This window comes from Aythya fuligula, chromosome 1 (assembly GCF_009819795.1).
Source record: "Aythya fuligula isolate bAytFul2 chromosome 1, bAytFul2.pri, whole genome shotgun sequence".
Lineage (NCBI taxonomy): Eukaryota > Metazoa > Chordata > Aves > Anseriformes > Anatidae > Aythya > Aythya fuligula.
The window spans coordinates 186262577-186283865 of record NC_045559.1 but is presented as its reverse complement, the minus strand read 5'-3'; the positions used below and the strand labels follow the sequence as shown (position 1 = coordinate 186283865).

At 43.4% G+C, this 21289-nt stretch overlaps 1 protein-coding gene across 5 annotated transcripts in view; it reads right to left on the bottom strand.

Moving 5' to 3' along the window:
* ATP8A2 (ATPase phospholipid transporting 8A2) overlaps positions 1-21289 on the bottom strand; it is a 316126-nt gene that overhangs the window by 178521 nt on the left and 116316 nt on the right. For all 5 annotated transcript variants that reach the window (XM_032208014.1, XM_032208013.1, XM_032208016.1 and 2 more), the window contains exon 25: positions 20309-20481. In XM_032208014.1, the coding sequence (XP_032063905.1) occupies positions 20309-20481 (173 nt within the window). The remainder of the gene's footprint in view (positions 1-20308; positions 20482-21289) is intronic.

Below are 21289 nucleotides of genomic sequence, written 5' to 3'. Positions count from 1 at the left end.
GCCTTTGTATGCACTGGCTGTCTCCTTTCGAGCACCAGCTTCTCCTCAGATGTTTCTGAACTGCCTGATGCAAAGGCTCCTGCTGCCTTCCACCCAGGCTCCAGCCTTTGGTAGCTGAAGGTTTCTCCCCTTCCTCAGCACTGCAAAGCTCAGACTATCACAGCACTGATGAAAGTTATTCAACAGTTTTTTCAAATGTGAGACATTAATGAATAGTTTGGAGATATTCTAAAACAATAATAAGGCAAAGTGATTATAGTAGGACTTAAACAAGGAATTTGGAAGGTTTAATTGGAACAAGTTCTCAACATACTTCAATTATTTGATAGGAAGAATATAGTTGTGTGTTGGTTTTTTTTTTTTCAAAGCCTTCCAAAGTAATTTTTTTTAAAAAAGTAGTGACAGATGTTAAGTCTGGTTTCACGTTTGTCTGTCTTGGTTACCTACATTAGAAATCAAGCGAAATAGATCGGTGGCCTATTTGGAGAAAATTGTCCACGTTTCCCATTAGGGAGCTTAAACTTGCCTTTATAATTAGCGCGACCAATTTAAAAATTGCTAACATCAGTAATACCCATAATAGTGAGGAAATCCAGTGTCATTTAGAAAACAACGTGTTCCCCAACTTCACCAAGCATCGGTTACAACAGCATCTAGTAAAATGTTCTTGGCAAGTCTGACAAGCGTAGCACTATGAGATCCAGAGCCCCTCTGTTCCCTGAAAGCTAACGGAGCTGTGAACAGAGCATCATTGCCTGAGAGTGCATCAGTATTCGTGTGCTACACAGCACAGACAAGGATGTCGATGTCACTTACTTCTTGCCTCCACAGCTGGAGTGGGCTGGAACATAAAAATACGCTTGGCATCACTCACGTGCTTCTCTGGAGTGCCCCACAGGCACCGTACGGGTACAGCCAGCACACTGGTGTGGGGAAAACTACAGCTGGACACTCCCTCCCTCCCTCCTCCAGTGAGGGCCCTACAGACAGAATAGGAGAAAACTTACTGAGCCACTCGCTAGCAGGTATTTTGAACGAGAACGGTTTGCATCAGCACCAAGGAACAATAGGCTGAACTGCAGCTTAGCTCAGGGCACAAACCAGTTCTTTGAGAAGAAACCTTTCCAAAAAAAAAAAAAGTTTGATTTATAAAGTTTTAAATGCCCTCATTTCTTATAAATCCCAAGGGATACAGCCCCTCCGTATCTTTGCAGAATCAGCCTGCAGTTTAGAGCAGTATGGCCTTATGAACAATAGCCTCTGATTTGTTACCGTATTTATGACCCAATTTTAATTCTTACCCACAGTCTTCAACATGAATAAGAATCCAACACTAATTACCGTTGCCAAAGCACGTCCCTGAACTAGTGCAGCAGAGGCATGCACACAGCCAGGTAAAACACGCTGAACAAACTTATCCCGTGTAAGAAATATGCCAGCTCTCTTTCTCCCCACAAAAACACACATCTTTGTGTTTTATTTTCATACTGTCTCCTAAGATCCAACCACTCCATGCTTTGTGCTCCATGTTTGCTTTCCGAGCTTGCAAAAATTCCCTGGTTAGCATGAAATTGTGAATTTAACTGATGAGCTGTTCAGCCTCCTCCTCCTCCAAGCCATTAATGAAGATATTCAATCTAGCTGAGCCCCATACTTACCCTACCAGCACTGTTCCTGCCCTGCAGCTCAAGTTACTGCCACATCTACTATTTTTGCTTGAGGTCCTTCAGCAAGTTTCCAGTCCATGCAATATTCAAGCCAATAAAGATTTTTTTTCCAAGTTTTATGTGGAATTTCTTCCAAACGGCTTGCTGGAGCATTCACTGCACACAGTTATTCCTCTATCTGCGAAACGCTGTAACTCGATTTTTAAAAGGGAAGAGCGTGCTTTTTGATTTAGGCAGACAAGCAGTTTATTGGTCACAACTCCGCTGTTTTCGAGGTTATTAGAGACGTACTTCCCAGTACGAGGATCAATATTTTATAGGTGAATGGATATGGATTAACATCGAGAACCCTTGCTGTTAACATACCTCCACGAGCCAATTTCCTTGCAGCAGATACTCTGGCGAGCAGATACAAAGGGCCAGGCTGCAGAAGTCTAGACTTCCCACTCGGCCGTGTATCCTGTTCAAGAGCTGGTGGCAGCTCCAGCTACACTACTTTCAGCACCTATGCTAGTCAGATATTTAATTCATTCCACAGCCAAGCAGCAGTTCGTTCTTTCACTGTAAGACACTGGGACTGCATTTATTTTTCCTATCCATTACTATCAACAACCTCTCAAAATCCACTTGATAATTCCATAAATTTGGTAGCTAATCACTATGTTTAAAAATGAAACTCCTCTGTGTTTCCCCATGCCTTTTCACTGTTATCGTGTAACACTGGATTCCTGCCCACATCTGCAGAACCACTCCACCACCCTTTGAAGCCATCCTGGAACAAACAAGATGTTCCTCTGGCCCCTCGTGGTACAAAAGGGAGGTTGTGGAGTCTCCTTCTCTGGAGATATTCAAGGCCCATCTGGACACCTACCTGGGCAGCCTGCTGTAGGGAACCTGCTTTGGCAGGGGGTTGGACCCGATGGTCTCTGGAGGTCCCTTCCAGCACCTACAATTCTGTGACTCTGTGAAAGCCTGCAAGCAGAGCTGTTAACACATACTGTCCCGATTTTAAAAGCAGAGACCTGAACCACAGAAAGGTCGAGTGGCTTAAGGCCCCGCAGCAAATTGGGAGCGCAAATCATGTATTTTAGCTTCGAAAATAAGCATGACAAATACAAAACCAACCGCTTCATTAAAAAGTCTTGAAAATATGAGGCATGAACCTGAACAATTCAAAGCCAGTGTCCTTCCAGAGAAGACATTTCTGCCTCTGTGTGCTCCTGCATCAGACTACCAACTTCAGCGTTACAATTTTACTCTCGTAGTTGAGACTCAACTTCTTCAACAAAGGTGGAAGTGACTGTAAGCCCCAGACAGACTCCACCTTTGCACATTTGTGTTAAAACTGGAAGACATGTGCCAACTGGTATTGACTTAAGAGTCAAATATATGTATTTTGGAGGCCTAAACGTGGTGCTACGCTTACAGAAATAGAGCCTTCATGCCACTAGCACTTCACAGTCGCTATTCCAACACGATCTTAAAAACGCTAGCAGATACGGTCCACATTTCTGATTCCATTGCTATTGAATCTGTAGCACAAAATTCATTCATGTCACTGGCACCACTGCACGAATGGTAAAAGAACAGCTCACGGTACAGGAATTCAGAGCAAACCATACTGCAAGAGATGTTTCCAAGAGCTACTTGCCCTCCTACCTCTTCCACCATCCCCTTTCTTCTTTAAACAGAGGACAAAAAGAATTATCAGCAGTTTGTAGGCAAACCCGGGATTCACACTTGGATGACAACATGGATCAAGGCATGTAAGAGCTTAACTAAACAAGTTAAATACGACTAAGAAATTGATCCTTGTATGATGCTATCCAAGCTATAATTCAAAGAGACTGAAGGTCAGAAGGCTCATTTCTTTAAAACCACTAAAATGTACAGGAACAGAAGTCCTCTTTTGTTCAACAGCTTTCCATTCAATAAAAATTCCCCATTTGTCTTTCTTTTCCTAGACTTCTTCCCTCTTGCTAATCAGTGCCAGCTGCCAATTAGGCCTGACAATAGAAGAAAGTCTTTTTATGATCTTCAGTCATCACTACATAAAACACCACACTGTATTGCATGCCACACTCCGTTCCTTCTTGCTCTCCAAAAGAAAACTTAAAGCAAGTTTACTGCTGTTTTAATCTTTTTCTTGTTCTCAGGCCAAAAACAAAATTCTTTCCAATTCTCCCATTCTGGGCTCAGACTGTGAATACTGAGCATGTACACTGGCCTTGCTGGCTGCAGCTTCAGCTGTGTTGCTGCCACCACTGTTCCTGCTCTCCACCATCTCATAAAATATTGATTTCTGCAGTGTGTACCTGGAGGAAAAAAAATATCTTCCCTTAGACACAGCAGCTTGGCAATAACGGAACTGATCAGCCTGATGTGCAAGACTAGCATCCAAAAAAGAGCTGAAAGACAAAGTGAAGAAAGTGGGATGGTGTATGAGGAAAAAGGGAATGCGAAGTGTGGTGTATCAGAGGGGAATCAGAAATAAGGGGTTTGTTACATCTTTTAAAATCCTTACTACAGTGGTATATTAGAATCATAGAATTATCTAGGTTGGAAAAGACCTTCAAGATCACCAAGTCGAACCATCATCTGACCTACCAAATCCCACCACCAAACCACGTCCCTTAGTGCCACATCCACAGGGCTCTTAAATACCTCCAGGGCTGGGGACTCCACCACTTCCCTGGCAGCCCTTTCCAATGCTTGACCGCCCTCTCCATGAAGAAATTCTTCCTGATGTCCAACCTAACCTGCCCCCATACAACCTGAGACCATTTCCTCACATCCTATCACTTGTCACCCGACGAACAGAGCTATGTTCTGTATCAGCATTTCTACAGGTCAGCCAGTGATGGTCTGTAGGATTCCACCACGCATCTGCCCAGACAAATTTGGCACACGCACTGAAACACTTCAAGAGTTACAAATGCAACCAAAGCAATCAGCAATCAGCCACAAATGGGCTGAGTAAGTAGCAAAGTGCTTGTATAAAGAGGCTGCACAACATAAGCATCAGCACAAGGTTAGAGGACCCATCCCAGAATCCCATAATACAAGTGCCCTTGTTCCTTAAGCACGAAACCACACACAAAGCTTGATGAGGGGAGGAGAGGAAAACAGTATCACGTATTAATCTAATCAATTTGAAACAGCATAAAAACAGCAAAACAAATCTCCCAGGTAAGCTGAAAGACCATCCTTTTCCCCTTTGCATTCTGTACTCTCAGAGCTCCCTGCTGTGACTCACATAAATTATATGTTTCAGCGAAGCTCTCCAGGCTCTCTGCAACCCTCTCCACATTAAAAAAAAAAAAGCCCAGGAAAACCCACACTGCTGCAGAGCACATGCTGAATTAGCAGATCTGCCTCCATCACACCCTGGGATCCCCAGGGCCAAGGGGAAATGCCCAACTGCTTCCCAGCTTTCACGTCGCACCTTCATCCATCCTTTGTGCATCAGAGTACAGAAAACACTGCTGTGCTTTGCACCCTTGAAAATATGCCTCTTCCAAGCTGGCAACCCCTGAAAGAGCAGCAAGTCTCACCCCTTGTAATGTGTGGGGAACCTTACAGCCTCTCTCTCCTTTAAAGGATTGGTCATGTCAAGACAAAGCACTGGCTTCCCCCCAGAGATGCCTGTGGAAGCCAGAGCTCCTGGAATGCTGCTTCCCCTTCCAGCACACCCAGGAGCCTGCCTTTGATAACACGCATCAGCCAGTGCACAAAAATACATGCTAAAACAGAGCTCCAAGTCAGCGGAGCTTTTTATACACTGTAATAGATCCCAACTGTATCAAAACATTAATACTGAGCTCTCAGGACAAAGGATACGGTGTTGGGTCCAGGATACATGTTTTTAAAAGGTCCCTAAATGCTTATACATATAATAAACCACAAAAGCTCTCCGGAATCTGTTGCCATCTGTTCTCTGGACTCAAACATTTATATGATCCCTCCCCCTCAAGAAATCCTATTTGGAGACAAAATAAGGAAATGAAAACAGCGAAATTAATGCTATGGCTGCATCCTTTAGTCAATCCTTTTCCTGGGTGTTGTAAGGATCTCCAAAACTTTGCACCAAGCAGTAGGGTACGAGTTACATTGTGGGCAAAGTTTTAACTTTAGTTCTTGATTTCCCTTACTTTTGTCATTGAGGCGGACTCCATCTATTCTGAACGTGGTTACTTTCCAATGTCATGTTCGTTTATTACTTGTAATTAGAAGAATACGTCGTATTTCTGTCTTGAACTGAAGATTTGGAGATGCTGGTTGAGGGGCAGAAGGGAATGGCAGGGTGCTAGGTTTCCCTTTAAATTCCTCCCCAGGTCTTCACACCGCTGAGATGGGCAGGGACCCCCCTAACCACACCACAGGTCAGGTACTGGGCACGTTTTGTCTACATCACCTAAAAGATTTGTCTTTTGGATGAGCAAAACAAATGAAATATACTAATGATTACACATAGTGTGTTTATAAAAAGTGAGTAATTACTTAAGCGGGTAAGTAATTTTCTATTTTAAATTGAAATCAGGCGCAGTGCTGATTTAGGGAGGGTACAAATACCGTGTAAAGGGCTCCTGAGCACCGACAGCAGTGTCCTCCACCCCTGCTGCCCACTCTGCTTACCCGTAGGCTATCAGCTCTGACAGCAGCAGCTTACACTTCCCAATCCCATGAGAAAATCTGCTAGGTAAGTCCTTTAACAACCCAGGGAAACACCTAGTAAGTGGCAGCAGGCAGTGGTGCCCACAGAGCACATGCAGCCCTCAGTGAAGGCCAGGCCGCCCTCAGTCCCCTCCTGTCAGGGAACGGCTCACCAGAAACCACAACATTAAATAGTCACTTGCTTCCCCAAAACAACAGATTTAACACTAGAAACCATGCAGATGAAGGTAGAGAGGTGATTTGGGCTTTCAACACATTGATTTTCAACCAACAACTGAAGTTCAAAATCTGAGTGATGGTCACTTTGTCACAAGAAGAAGAAAAAAAACAAGGTTCTGTGAACTGCCAACGAGGAACTGAATTTGCCACAAAACCAGCACATGGTTTTCAGAAGAGCCATTCAGTAATCTGAAATTATTTACTGTACCTGTGACCTATCATAATGCAAAAGAAAAAGAAAAAAGGGAAAAAAGAGAGAGAAAATCAGTAAGTGGGATTGTAGCTGATGGCATGCTGTAGGGCAGTCTTCCAGAACACCTCTGTTACTGTGAACAAGCAAGAAGTGGGCTACAGAGCCAGTTTTTGATCTTAAATCACTATTTACTTCACTCACTCAACTACCCAGACCAAAACAAATCTCTTGAATATCACAGGATGGCTTAGGTTGGAAGGGACCTCCAAAATCATCTAATTCCACCCCCCTGCCATGGGCAGGGACACCTCCCACCACACCAGGTTGCCCAAAGCCCCATCCAGCCTGGCCTTGAGCACCTCCAGGGATGGGGCAGCCACAGCTTCCCTGGGCAGCCTGTGCCAGGGCCTCACCACCCTCTGAGGGAAGAATTTCTTTATAACTAATCTAAATTTTCTCTTTTAGTTTAAAGCCATTCCCTCTTGTCTTGTCGTTATCTGACTGAGCAAAGAGTCACTCTCCCTCTTTTTTATAAGACCCCTTTAAGTATTGAAAAGTTGCAATAAGGTCACCCCAGAGCCTTCTTTTCCTTATCCTGAACAGCCCCAGCTCTCAGCCTTTCTTCATGGGAGAATACGCTATGAACTCCTAAGCACAGCAATTAAAATAAAAACATTCATTAGATTCTTACACTTGGGCAGAATAAAACTCAGTTCTATTTTGCCATTAAAAAACTACCCTAACAAAATATCCCTGAACAGCTTCTATTTCCAGCCCACACACATTGGTTATCAAAAGAAACAGCACGTGAGAAAAAGGGGGAAAGCTTGCAAGCATTTCTCCTCAGACTGCTAAAACCACTTGTATGAAAAACCAAAATTAGCCACCCAGCACCTGTACATTGGCAGAAGCACCAGGAGCTGACAGCAATGGGGTCAGATACCTCGAATGGAACTGCTCACAAGCACTGCCTGACGTTTTTTCCTTCAGAGATGCAACTTCTTAACCAGCGGTAATGCAACTGCAAACAACAAACATAACAGAGCATCCTGAAGAGTAACAATCACAGGAAAAAAATTAAGCAGCTTGAGAAATGTATTTTTGCTTTTTGCTATGGAGGTAGTCCCCTGCTCCGTGGGTGTAAATTAGCCAAGTTCTGGCTCCCACCACACCAAGCAATTTTCAGCAGTCTACGAAGACCTGATCTGAATGGCAGGAAATCCAACAGTGCAGCTGCTTTCTATTTCTGAAAATTAAACAGCCAAATCTCGTCTCAAAACAAGCCCACACCAATTCGAATGACTTTGTGAATTGAACAGAACAGGTTGCTACTACTGTCACTATTTAGGCTATCTGTTGGGGGATGAGAAGCAAGAGAACATTACACAAAAACCCTACAAGTAACCCTCAGAGCCCAGACATGCATTTATCCCATCTTTGGGCACTGACCTCTGCCAGCACAGTTCAGCCTTGGCCACCCTCACAGCATTAAAGCAGCAGAGTTCTTCCATCTCCTGGATGAAATCACTGACCCACAGTTCTTACAAGACCCGTCACACAATTCTAGATGGATTTGTGTGATCTGCTCACATAACCAAGCACAGAGGAACATACCAGTACCCCACTTGCAAGATGAGAAGTGTTGGAGATGAAAGTTTGGAAAAACTTGGCCCTGACTCTGATGCTGAATATACTACATGCAAAATTAAGCCTCTGCCTTTTGAGTAGTCTGAGTTTTTGACCTTCTGTCCTGCACAGAGGCTGTCAAATCCTGCTCCTCAGCTCAGGATGATCAGTTCGCAGCCTCCAAATGCTTAGCATACACTTCTGAAGAACAAGATGCTCTTTTGCAGCAATCTGATAGTCATTTGAGTCCTCAATCACATGCCTGCACCCCACCTGCATCTGGTCATTAGCATTAGGGTCTCAAAATTAAGACAAGCACTTACTTGTCACAGGCTTTTTTTGTTTCATGGTTTTCTTGTTCCTCCTTACTAGGACCCATACGCAGCAGCTTTTTCAAGATCACACATTGGCAAATAACGGCGAGTAACCCCCTCCACAGGTTTAGGAGCTCTGATCAAAGAGCTGCCAGTAGGAACCTGAGCTGCTGTGTGTTGTATACAAAAGGTATGTGCAGGACATAAATAAAACAATAAGAGAAATGCACAAAGACAGCATATTTTATAAAGTCAGACTTCACAGAAGACCTGCGAGATGGAACAATTTGAAGTCTAAATGTGCACCATGACATGAAGAACAGTAAGAGAAGGGGGGTGTGAAGAAGCAAGACTAAAGACAACCATTTTCAGTGCCTATCACCATCATCTGCTCTAGATATTACAGATTAAACAAAATAATGAGAGCAGAAGAAAAATAAAGGCAACACAGACACCAGGAAGAATAAAAGTAGTTTCCCCAGAATAGAGTGGAGCTACCAAAACCTGAGAATTTAAGAGAAACCAGAAGGAAAGCCTACAGATGAACACGGACTGCAGCAGGCCACCACCTAGCTGTTACCATTTTAACCCTGCTGGTGCTGCTCAGAACAGTGACTTCTCTTAAGCTGAATGGGAACAGAAGTATAGCAGAAAATAAGATCTTCTGCAGCTTTTGATAATATCACTTTAAGTTCAGGAAGCATTATTCTCATTTCTTACCCTGCCTTTTCTTAAAAGCATTCAAGAAAATTACTGGCAAGAAAAAGGATTTTTCTTTGTTGAAGGATGACTGGAGCACTGCTGTGCACAAGCAGCAGAACACGACTTCCAGAGGACTGTTAGCAGGTATCAGACCCCCATACACGGGAGAACCTTGTCTACTCAACTAAGCACCTACTGAATAGCCAGCTTCCACCAACACCAAGTACTTCTGGAAACTTCAGGCAGAGCTGTTTCACCGCTTCAGTGTCCACGTATAACCATAGTGCACGAAACCACAGATTTTGCATCAAGGTAATTCCCTGCGGTACTAAGAAACTTGCAAAATAGATTGTTCCTCCCTCTGTAATTTCTTATCTGATACTTTCAGTAATGGAAAATACAATATTTAGGCTGTTCCCAAGGGATAAAGCACGAGAGTTTGTGGGATCCTATTAAATGAGTGATATCACTGTAGTTTTGAGTGTCTGATTTCTAAATGCAATGCAGTACTACCATTTCTTTAGATGTTCTCGTCTTCTGCATCTGTGTATTAGTAAAATTCAAATATTAAATTTAGAAATCATAAAGAAGTATGTAAAGAAAAGCAATGACTATCCTCCTATCCTCTCCTCCTAGTCAAAGTTCTGAGAGCTTGTGTAATGACTCAATTTTCAGACTAGGAAACTGAGAATGGCAAGCAATGACCAGGATGGGGAGAGCTACCTACAGGCTCGTAACATTCTCCAAACCATTAGAAGGATACAGAAAAGCAAATCTATTTCAGTATAGTTGAAATTTGGTGAGCGAGGGATTAAAGACCTTTCCTATGCATTGCCTTCACAAAGCAGTTGCAAGGTTGCAGCAAGTCACCAGCCCCCTGGCTCCCATCCAGCCTGATGGGCCTGAAGGGAATTCCCCGAGAGGAAACATTCGGTCACTCCTTGGCAGGCAACATGACGCTCTAGGAATTCAGGGACAGGGCAAACAAGAAAGGGGGAAGAAACAAGATGACTACATCAATTGTCTAACGATACTTGAACAGGAACAAATCTGCATTATTAAGCTCTAATAGAGCAGAGTGTCTGATGCAAACTTAGGTCTGGGGAAAAGCTTCAGTTGAGACAAGATCATTACCTACAAATTAACCCACATGCTTCATCAAATAAACTGTTCTTACCAGATATAGAAAGTATGCAGACAAAGAATGCTGCCACAGACCACATATTATACATGTATATGCAGTATAAGGCACCTTGAATGAACTCTGGCATTTTGCTGATGGAAGTTAACATCAAGGTTAATTCACAACTGCCCTGGCAAACTGGAGAGACTTGCATCGGTATGCGCCGTCTCTCAACTGCAAAAAGAAAAAAAAATAAATCTTCAGCAACCTTTAGCATTCACACTGACACCCTCACAACAGCGCTGAATAGGAAGCGAAGACAGCAGGAATTTCAGTGAGAAGGCGGCAATTGTTCAAGTTGGCATTCAGCCAGAAAACAGGGGTTAACGCACTAACACTTGATATACCAGTGCTATGAATTGCTCGTGAAACAGAAGGTTTTCCAAGCCACAGATTTATCTTTCCTCTAAAATAGCATATGTTCCAGCAGAACAGTGTTTTCTCATGTGCAGTATCTAAAGAATGTTTATTTTCCAACTTGGGGAAGTGTAGCACTAAGCACAGCACTGCTGGTTTCTCCTATTCAGGACGTGAAAAGACCGGTAGCAATTTGGTCACAGCGCTGCAGTATGGTGAAGAAACTGGTATCATCTGGAAACATTTCTGAGAGTTACCAAAGCACTGCTCAAGACAGACATTTCTCTTGCACTTTATGAAATGCATCAAGTGAAATACCAAGATTTTGGTCACCTACATACCAGGCTCACGATGCAAGAAGGCAACAAATGAATTTTTAAAGATAACAGGTAGGGTAAACAGCCCTTGGAGAAGAAATCATTAGTTGCTATCAGAACATAACTTTTTCCAAAAAAAAAAAAGAAAAAAAATCACTGAAAAACCCATCACTGTTTACAAACAAAAAGTTGCTTTTAGCTGAATTCGTGCTTTTTCTCCAACTTTTTCCAAACTATGCTACCAAGTGAATTGGCTAGGAGGAACGGTTACAGAAATCAGAAGTTCAGGTGAACATAGAAGAAGGTTGCAGGAACAAATGTTCCATTTATAACCATAGCTAGGGGCCAGAGAAGTCAGTCAAATGGTCATCCAGTATAAAAAACAAACTCTGAAACAAGTACTCAATCTGAACCATAATATCCAAGTTCCAAAAACAATACAAGTACACTCAGTTAACAATATTTTTTTTTTTTTCAAAAAAAATTTTCTTTTTCAAAAAAAAAAAAAGTACTAAATTGTGAATACCACTGGAAACTAGAGTAGTGGCTCAACTTACAGATTACTTGGTTCTTGATTATTTTCTCAACTTGAACACCAAGAAAAAGAATAAAGTATCGTTAACATAGTCATGGTCATAATAACGGGATGAAGTAAAGCAAAGGAAACGTTTGGCCATATAGCAGGGAGCATTTAAGTTCAGGATGTCAAGCAATTGAATAGTTACCTAAAGGAAGGAGCAAAACCTGCTTCACCTGAGTCATTCAAAAACCCAACAATACAGGTCAAGACAGTATTTTTTTGGTGTAAGTATAAATATAAATCTTAGGAAAGTAAATAAGTAATTCACAGATGTTTCTGACCTGATAAATGGATTTCCTTAAAAGAGAACTATCCTGAATCTGAGATGGTTACCTTGCTTTGCAGTGGTTGCTGTATCTGAAAGACAAAGCAACATTTTGGAGCAACACCAATGTATTCAGGATTAGCATCTTTACTCTGAGTTCTCAGTTGACTAGATGGGTGACTGGAATTAACAGTAATTTTTTCCCCATTCAAACACGTACCTAGTGTTTAAAGGAGTTAAACTGTGTGATATTGGGGCTCTGGAATAGTCATAGCTCAGGAAGCTGATGACAAGAATTAAACAAAGCCAAACCATTTTGCCAAAACTCACTGTCTCGCAAAGGACAAGATAATTACCAAAACTCACCAGCAAGACCAGCCCTCCCCTGAAGCCTGGCCATATTGGCTTTTCAACACGGATTTGGTGGCATTTTGCAAATTCGCTTAGCTCTCACAAAGCAGCCAGTTAGCTTTTTAAAAAGTAGAAAAGTTCTTAAAAAAGGAAAGTAATAAGAAAGTCCCAAGATTGCTTTACACATACCTGCATACATACTCGACAGTTTAGGCAATCGTTTCTCATTATCTCTGAGTGCCGTTTAATCACGAGTGCAGAGCACCACGCCATGCCGCAACCCCAAACCTTCCTCCTGCTTCAATTACCTACAAACAGTAAAGCTGCCAGAATGGTTCTTCCCTCATGGCTTCCCAAGCCACGCGCTGAATGCTGGGCTGCCACGAGTTGTCAGGAATAGAACAAGAGAGGGAGCATTGATAATTCAGTAGGTGAGAGAGGAGGGAAAACATCAGATGTATATACAGGAAAATGCAACACATCCATAATTTTCTTTGGGACCAATTAATGCTCGAACTAGTTTGCATATTTCCAATCAGAATCGCGTTGTAATTTTCTGGCACAGGAACGGGGCTCTTCTCTAATGAAAGTCAACAAGTCGCTTTTTTGCTTTAATAAATAAACACATTCCAAATTACAGCACCGAATAATCACTTTGTCAAGTCCTAACACCGGCAACAATGAGACTTAAAGGCATAAATATTTAAGAGCTATTCCAGATGTTCATTTTGTGAGCTATATTACTGATGGCTCCTCAGAACGAGGATGGAAGACCAGAAGCACGCAACCTATGGCCTTACAACTCAGATGCCGAGACAACTTTTCTCTCGTCTCCTCATCTGTCTTCTCATTACCCAGCTGACAGAGTGACAGGAACAATTAGCAACAGGTACTCTTCACGGGCTCCTTTTTTTTTTTTTCCTTCCCCCACCATCTGCTTTCTGTTCATTAAATCCTCCTCCCTTTCAACACCCCGGCAGACATGCTCTAACCAAAGGGTGTGTTCATTTTACAACATTCACTGTCTGTTCTCTGAGCGATGTTATTGGGCTCGGGTCTTCCCCAAACACCCCCTGTGCACACTTCTATGTGAAACAGCAACAGAAGTGGGAACACAGACTTGTTTTTCATTGCTGGGGAGGGCTGTGGGTTTAAAGAATGTGCATTTTCTCACCTAGTTTACTTCTCTCCTTGGTTTCTAATCACTGTTACTACAACTCTACAATTCCTGAAGGTACCAAACCCAACCCCTTGTGCCTCTACCACCTGGCAGGGTTAGCTGGTGAGGCAGGGCACGAGTCACCGAATCACAGAATCACAGAATTTCTAGGTTGGAAGAGACCTCAAGATCATCGAGTCCAACCTCTGACCTAACGCTAACAGCCCTCCACTAAACCATATCCCTAAGCTCTACATCTAAACGTCTTTTAAAGACTTCCAGGGATGGTGACTCCACCACTTCCCTGGGCAGCCTGTTCCAGTGCCTCACAACCCTTTCAGTGAAGAAGTTCTTCCTAACATCTAACCTAAAACTCCCCTGGCTCAACTTAAACCCATTCCCCCTCGTCCTGTCACCAGGCACGTGGGAGAACAGGCCAACCCCCACCTCGCTACAGCCTCCCTTGAGGTACCCATAGAGAGCGATAAGGTCGCCCCTGAGCCTCCTCTTCTCCAGGCTGAACAAGCCCAGCTCCCTCAGCCGCTCCTCGTAGGACTTGTTCTCCAGGCCCCTCACCAGCTTCGTCGCCCTTCTCTGCACCCGCTCAAGCACCTCGATGTCCTTCTTGTAGCGAGGGGCCCAAAACTGAACACAGTACTCGAGGTGCGGCCTCACCAGAGCTGAGTACAGGGGGACGATCACCTCCCTAGCCCTGCTGGTCACACTGTTCCTGATACAAGCCAGGATGCCGTTGGCCTTCTTGGCCACCTGAGCACACTGCTGGCTCATATTCAGCCGACTATCCACCATCACTCCCAGGTCCTTCTCTGCCTGGCAGCTCTCCAACCACTCATCTCCCAGCCTGTAGCTCTGCTTGGGGTTATTGCGCCCCAGGTGCAGGACCCGGCACTTGGCCTTGTTGAACTTCATGCAGTTGACCTCAGCCCATCGGTGCAGCCTATCCAGATCCTCCTGCAGAGCTTTCCTACCCTCAAGCAGATCGACACACGCACCTAACTTGGTGTCATCTGCGAACTTACTGAGGGTGCACTCGATGCCCTCGTCCAGATCATCGATGAAGAAAGTCCTGCAGTCAATGGTCAGATCCTGGGCAACTGCTGCACACTTATCACACCTAAAAGCTAGCGAAGTCCTGGGGGTGCAGCAACCACAAAAGGGCTGCTGCCCCTGTGGAAACAGCAGGTAGTCCACAGAAATCACTGTTGCTGGATTTCCTCAACCCTTCTTCAAGCTGCAGCACCACTTGATGGTCTCTGCAGAACAGAGCAGCTGTTAAAGAGATGGGCAGGATAAAACTGATGGACTGCACAGCCATCAGGACACTTTCCTTTCTGTTCCTGTTGAGGTGAGCTATTTTGTCAAGAGCCAAAACCTAAACCCCAGATAAAACATCAGGAGAAAGCAACTGCTCAAAGCAAACGTTGTGATTTATTTTACTAATGGAGCAGATTGCAGGCTGATGAAGTCAGCACAGCTTCACTGAACGTCTCTCAGCTGTACTGATTTCCACCAGAGTAACATGAACAGCAGGAACAGAGGAAAAACATCAGGAAGAGGCGGTGTTGCTTTAATACAGGAGCTTTTATGCAATAAAAGTAGGAAAAGAAAAGGCTGGTCAAAGCAACTTTTTTACCTTCAAGCAGAAAATATTTTATCAGGTCTCAGTGAAGCATCAATGTCTCTATAGAGGGACGTGAGAGACACCACAACTGCCCTGTACAAGCAACTTGGCAAAACTTGCTATGAAAGAAAGAGCAGAACACAAAATTTTGACTGCCTTCTCTTCCAAACAATCTACAGTGGATTTGTGAGGTGAGTGCTTACCATGCAAACACTTACACGGTTTGCCAGCCGTGGCTCTCCATTTACAAACCCCCAAGTTCTGACCAGGAGCTCTGAAAACCCACAGGATGGGTTTCTTTGGCCTCTGGTGCCATTCACACCCAAACCCTCTCCTGATGAGGGCAGCAACTCCCTGTTCACTCAGCTGACAAAGGCTGCAGGGTCCACACACAAAAGCTCAGCTTAACTTCATTTCCCTGCAGATATTTATTTGTAAAGGAGTAATACACTGCCTGAACGACAGCTCAGCACCATTACTTCAAGCAGTACTGCAGAAATAGCCCGTAATACAAGCAGAAGAATAATACAAGAGCACAAGAGGAGGAAGAATAATAGGGTAATCCAAGAGAACGCCCCGAGGCAGCCCAGTGATGGATGTGGTCCCAGCCTGATGCCACCCATCTCACTGGAGATCCTCGCTTCATTGTACATACACCTACAAGAGAAATTCAAGGAAGGACGCCGCTTCTGCCATCCAACAATTTATCCTTAAATACTTCAAACACTTGGAATGATTCAGTCTTTAAAAAGCCAGAGATTTGCATCTTCCTGCTGCAAGCCTTGTTAGTATGGCATTAAGCCCACAGAAAGCCAGAGTTCTTGCTGCCTGCAAAGAACTTCTATTCAACAACTTCTTTTTTTCCCCTGAAGTATTCCTGAAAGATCACATCTTTCAATTACACGTATTCCAACTCAAGGCAGATTCTTCACTGAGGAATTAAATCCGCTGCAGTCACGTGCAGGTCACATGCTGCCTTTTTGCTGCTTTTTGCTGCTTTTCTATTCGAAGCCACGCAGTGAGCTGCCGTACAACCCAGCTTTCTTTAAGAGGAGTAAACACCAGATAAATGATGAAGCTCCATTTCATTACCCCTCAAAAATCTCATACCCACCTCAAACATTTTGTAGCTAGCACAAAACAATTAACAATAGGAATTTAATGGAAACATTTGAAATCCATAAGCCCAGATCTCATAAATGAAGTCTGGGACTCAGCTCCCATCCAGGCAACATTTACTTCCACTGACCAGCAAATTTTGCTCGCTCTGGCCTGGCTGCACACCCTGTCAGTGTAAGGGAAGATGATCAGACCTGTCAGTTTCTGAAGAAAAAACTTTAAAAATCACGGCTTTTCCTTAAGGAATTGTTTGGTTTGATTTTGCAGGCTTCCCCAGTCTCCCAAGGGGTGTTTTTTCCTCCACCGTGCCAGCAGGCTGTTAGTGACTATGTATCAGTGGCAGACTTACCCCCATCAGAAGATACCATCTCCCCCTCCAAACGCAGAACGGGGCCAGGCTTCCTACAGTTTCATTTTAAGAGATTACCCCTGAGAATCAAGTTCAACTACAGTTTATGCCTAAAGCCCAGCAAATGAGCGTGCAGTATATCTTAAGTATATTAAAAAAAATCCTTGAATGCCAAATGCAGCTGAAACACCCCAGAGGGGATGAAAACCTTACAGCAAATTTATGAAATATTAAGTCTCCCGAATTTCTGCTATGCTGAGAACAGCAACACAACTCCTCCTAGAGTGGTTAAACGTCATACCACTAAGTTTAAAGACCCAGATCCCCCTCCCAATTAACATTTTTGTTTGAAAACTAACTCGGTTTAATTTGAAGTTTCCTATTGCTGTGCCAATTACATTTTAAAACTTTTTTCCTGTGAAGTTTAAAGGCACTGTCTTATTTGACACACAAAGTACTATTAAAAACAGCCTAGAGTCGGAAAAAAATGTTTTTCTTTCTTCAGTATCAAGCACCTGGCAAGTAACTGGAAGGTTCCTGCAAAGACTTAAAGGCTAATAAAGGCATTCCTCTTTCTCCCTGGGGATTCAAAACGCAGTTATTTTTATTCCTCTTTTTAAGCCTATGAAATTACATCATATTTTCCCTTTGATTTACACTTCACGTTATTTTCTGCACTGTTCCTCAATTTTCTAATTCACTAATAATTACAACTGCTGTTGGCTTGACCATGAAATAGCAGGAGAGAAAATACCCGGTATTGCATTTCTGTTTACAAACCAGGACCATTCATTGCCTTCAGTAAATTACATACAGATTATGAACTATAAATCTAAACATTTGCAATTTAGGATATGCTTCAGCCACACAGATCTTTGACCAAGCTCACCAAATCATCGAGAAAAACTGCCTCGGGAGGATCACTTCCAGGGCGTAGTGACAGAGGATGAAAAGAAGAGCTTTGGATTTGCTCAGTGGTTGTCAGCTCTCCTCCACAGACAAGAGCGTTAGCCTACAACTCGGGGTCAATTCACTTCCTCAGCACTTCATGCCCTTAAGCCCGAGGAAAGTGAGCACAAAGAAAAGAATGCAGACCTATAGGAAGTAGCTCTGTACATGAGGTATACCTCCACGGAGAGTTAGTGTGGAACAAGGGTGTGGTGGCTTCAGAGTATTCTCCTCAGAGAGTCAAGAGCTTTAGAAAAGCGTTTTTATTAATATATATTTACTCGGAAATTTTAACATGTGAATCCAAGCAAAATGGGGCACTTTGAAAGACGAGCTTTGAAACCGATGCATGGCACTGACAAGGATGGACTGCCGAACACTCAGCCAACAAGAAAAACAAATGTATTTAATGTTCATCTTCAACTCCAGTGACAATTCGGTCTGTTGTGTTCAAGGCTGCAATTGTGTGAACTCCCTTTTGTGAAATACTCTTGTTCACTCCTGTGAAACAGCTGCAAAAAAATGAGACCCATCCTCCAACACCTCCTGCCCTACCACTGCACCCTAAAAAAAAAAAAAAATCAACAACAGCAAAAAGTCTGCTATGAAGGGCTGTTAGGACTGCAAGTCATTGGAGATGACACTCAGAACAGAGCTTGGAGAAGGACAAAGAGCGTTGTCTGGAGAAAAAAACAAAGCAAAACAAAACCACCACCGTTTTTCTGCAGTCACAGAATCACAAGATTACCCAGCTTGGCAAGGACCCCTAGAAATCTTGTCCAATTGCCCTGCTAAAGCAGGGTCTGCTAGTGCAGGTTGTTGAGGACTGCATCTGGTTGTGTTTTCTATGTCTAAGAACAGAGACTCCATAATCTTTCTGGAAAACCCATTCTAGTGTTTGACTACCCGCACAGTAAAATACTGCTTTCTTGACACAGAATTTCATGTGTTAGTTTTTTTCTTGCCTCTTGTCCTGCCACTAGGCACTATAGAGCCCACCTTAACTCATCTCCATTCCCTACTGTCAGATATTCGTACAAATTGGCAGGATACCTCTAAGACTTCTCATCTCCAGACTGAGCAGTCCCACCTTTCTCAAGCCTCTCCTCACATGAAGACACTCCAGTATCTCAGTCATCTTTGTGGCCCTGCACTGGGCTCTCCAGTAAATCCATTTCATTTTTTGGACTGGGAATTCCAGAACTGGATACTACTCCAGACGTAACCTCACCAGCACTAGATAGAAGCATCACCTCCCTCAGCCTGCTGGCAACACTCTTTCAGCTGCTGCTCAGGACACTGTTAGCCTTTTTTGCTGGTAGGGTGCAGTGCTGGCTAATTGACAACTTGTTGGATGCACAACACCCTTCTTGCCAAAGCTGCTGTCTATCAAGCCCTGCAGTCACCAGCATTCAGTGGTGCGTGGGACTCTTCCTGTCTGCTTGGTGTCACCTCTTCGAAAAGCAGATCTTGCTCCTAGGATCTGCTAGAAAATACTTCCTGCCCACCTGAACTGACAGTCCCTTCCAGGGCTCAGTTCTCCCTGCACACCAGCAATAAAACACTGATGTGCACAGACATGCACGTGTACACACACACACGCACCATCCCCAAAGCTACATAATCTTCTTTCAAAGCTAAAAACAATGCAACCTTCCTGCTATACAGAAAATAAAGGAGTTTGACTTTTGTTTTTCACTTGCTTTGGGCTTATTTCCTTTCTTCTGTAGCAGTCAGGACATGGGACCACTTCTGTATACAGCTAAAACCATAAGTAGTCAAATTCTGCTGTGAGCAAGTGGCAGTCAAACATTTAAAATTGGGCAAATTGCACTGTTACATACATACCTGCATTGCGTACACAACTGACAAATGAAGGTAACTTAACTTCATCCACAAGTCATCAAAAACTTCCCCAAAGCTAAACCAAACATGACAGTCACATGGTTTGTTGCTTACAAAGGGCCCCATACGAATCACTGCGTATCACCACTGTCTGCTACAGCCAGGAAACGAGGCGCAGTTTTACCATTTTATAGAAGTGATCAAATTTCGTTAGGACCAATTAAGGCAGAGAGACTGACTTACTAGATGACCCTTAATTTTAGGGAAAGGCTTGCTTCTTCTTCCTCTAGGAGCATGAAAGAAGCTAGACACCAAGTTGCTTTCCAAAACACTCTTGAGACTGGTCTCAAGAGCTAGCAGAGTCCTACCAGCAGGAGGGAACATGCAGCTGACTGAATGCTCCTCCTGAAGGTGTGCAACACTGCTGCACTGCAGAACATCCCGTAGCAGGCCAGGAAGAACTGAAATCTTAAATTTTGTTAGCCTGTCAGTCAGCCTTATGAATACTTTCACAGATCTGGCTGTGGTATAGAAGAAATACTTCTCTACAGTCTTCCTTTTTGCCTCTTCCAACACAGCCCCAGCTTCTCAGCAGTCTCACAGCAGAGAAATCGATTATATTATCAAGTGGCTCACCACTACAACTTACTTCCTCTGGAATAGCACAGTACTTCTCCCACTTTTGTATTTCCTGAGAGCACTAAATATGAAAGGAAAGTTAACATACCAGATAAAGTCTCCCAAAACTTCATGCCCATTTTGTTACCGTGAAAGAAAAAAATATATAGAATTTCTTACCTGCAACAAATGACCGCTTTACAGGAGAGTGCCAAGTCCAGAAAGCTCTGCCTGATTTCAAACGAAAGGGCATACTTCAGCGTATGGCCATCAATAATCAGAGCAATGTCATTTTCCTTGCCCAGTGACTCCCCCAGACTGGTACAATGCTGAGTCAAAGAAGCCCTTGTTGCCTGAAGAATCAAACAGAAATAAATCGTGTTTCTTCTTAATATAACAAGTGTATCTAAAATGGTACGAGGCATCTCCAGACTATGCAAGGATGCATAGTACACATGCATCAAACCAGCACTGACACGATTTAGCATTTCACCAGGACCTCATGCAAGGACACTAGGTTGGGTCACAGATTAATAAAAGCTGCATCAGGTTGATGAGAAACGTATGCCTTGTTCCAGTGGCACCTCTGCTACCTGCTCCTGAACAACACGTGCCCACTGTAGTGGTGATGTCTCCTCTCACGCTTCAGAGCAGTTAAAAGCTAATGCCCTTCTTGCCTTCCAGCACCATCTGAAGTATTATTACTTGTTTAAACCACCTTCCCTACCACAAAGAGATTTTCACTGACTGCTGCTGCTGGGAAAAAAATCAAGCGTTTACGATACACCATTGCCCCAAACACTTCAACCTTCCCACTGCCACGAGGTTCCTGTTTAAAGCAGTCGGTTCTATTCCTCTGCAGGGTAGAACAACTAGCAGCTCCAGCTGAGTTAGCCACAGCTAAATGGTTTGAGAAGTTTCTCATGATCTCAAGTGTATATACACTTTCTGAAAGAGAAGGTCTTGATTCATGGAACATGGGATAGCAGAACATGAAAAACGAAGACTTCAGCAGCCAGCAACTCAAATACTGGTGACAAATTATCACTACCTGCTGGACTGCAGTGTTTTCCCTTTTTTCATTTTGTTAAAAAAAAAAAAAAAAGGCATATGCAAATACAACACCTTTGTTTTAGCAAATCCTCACTCAATTTCTCATCT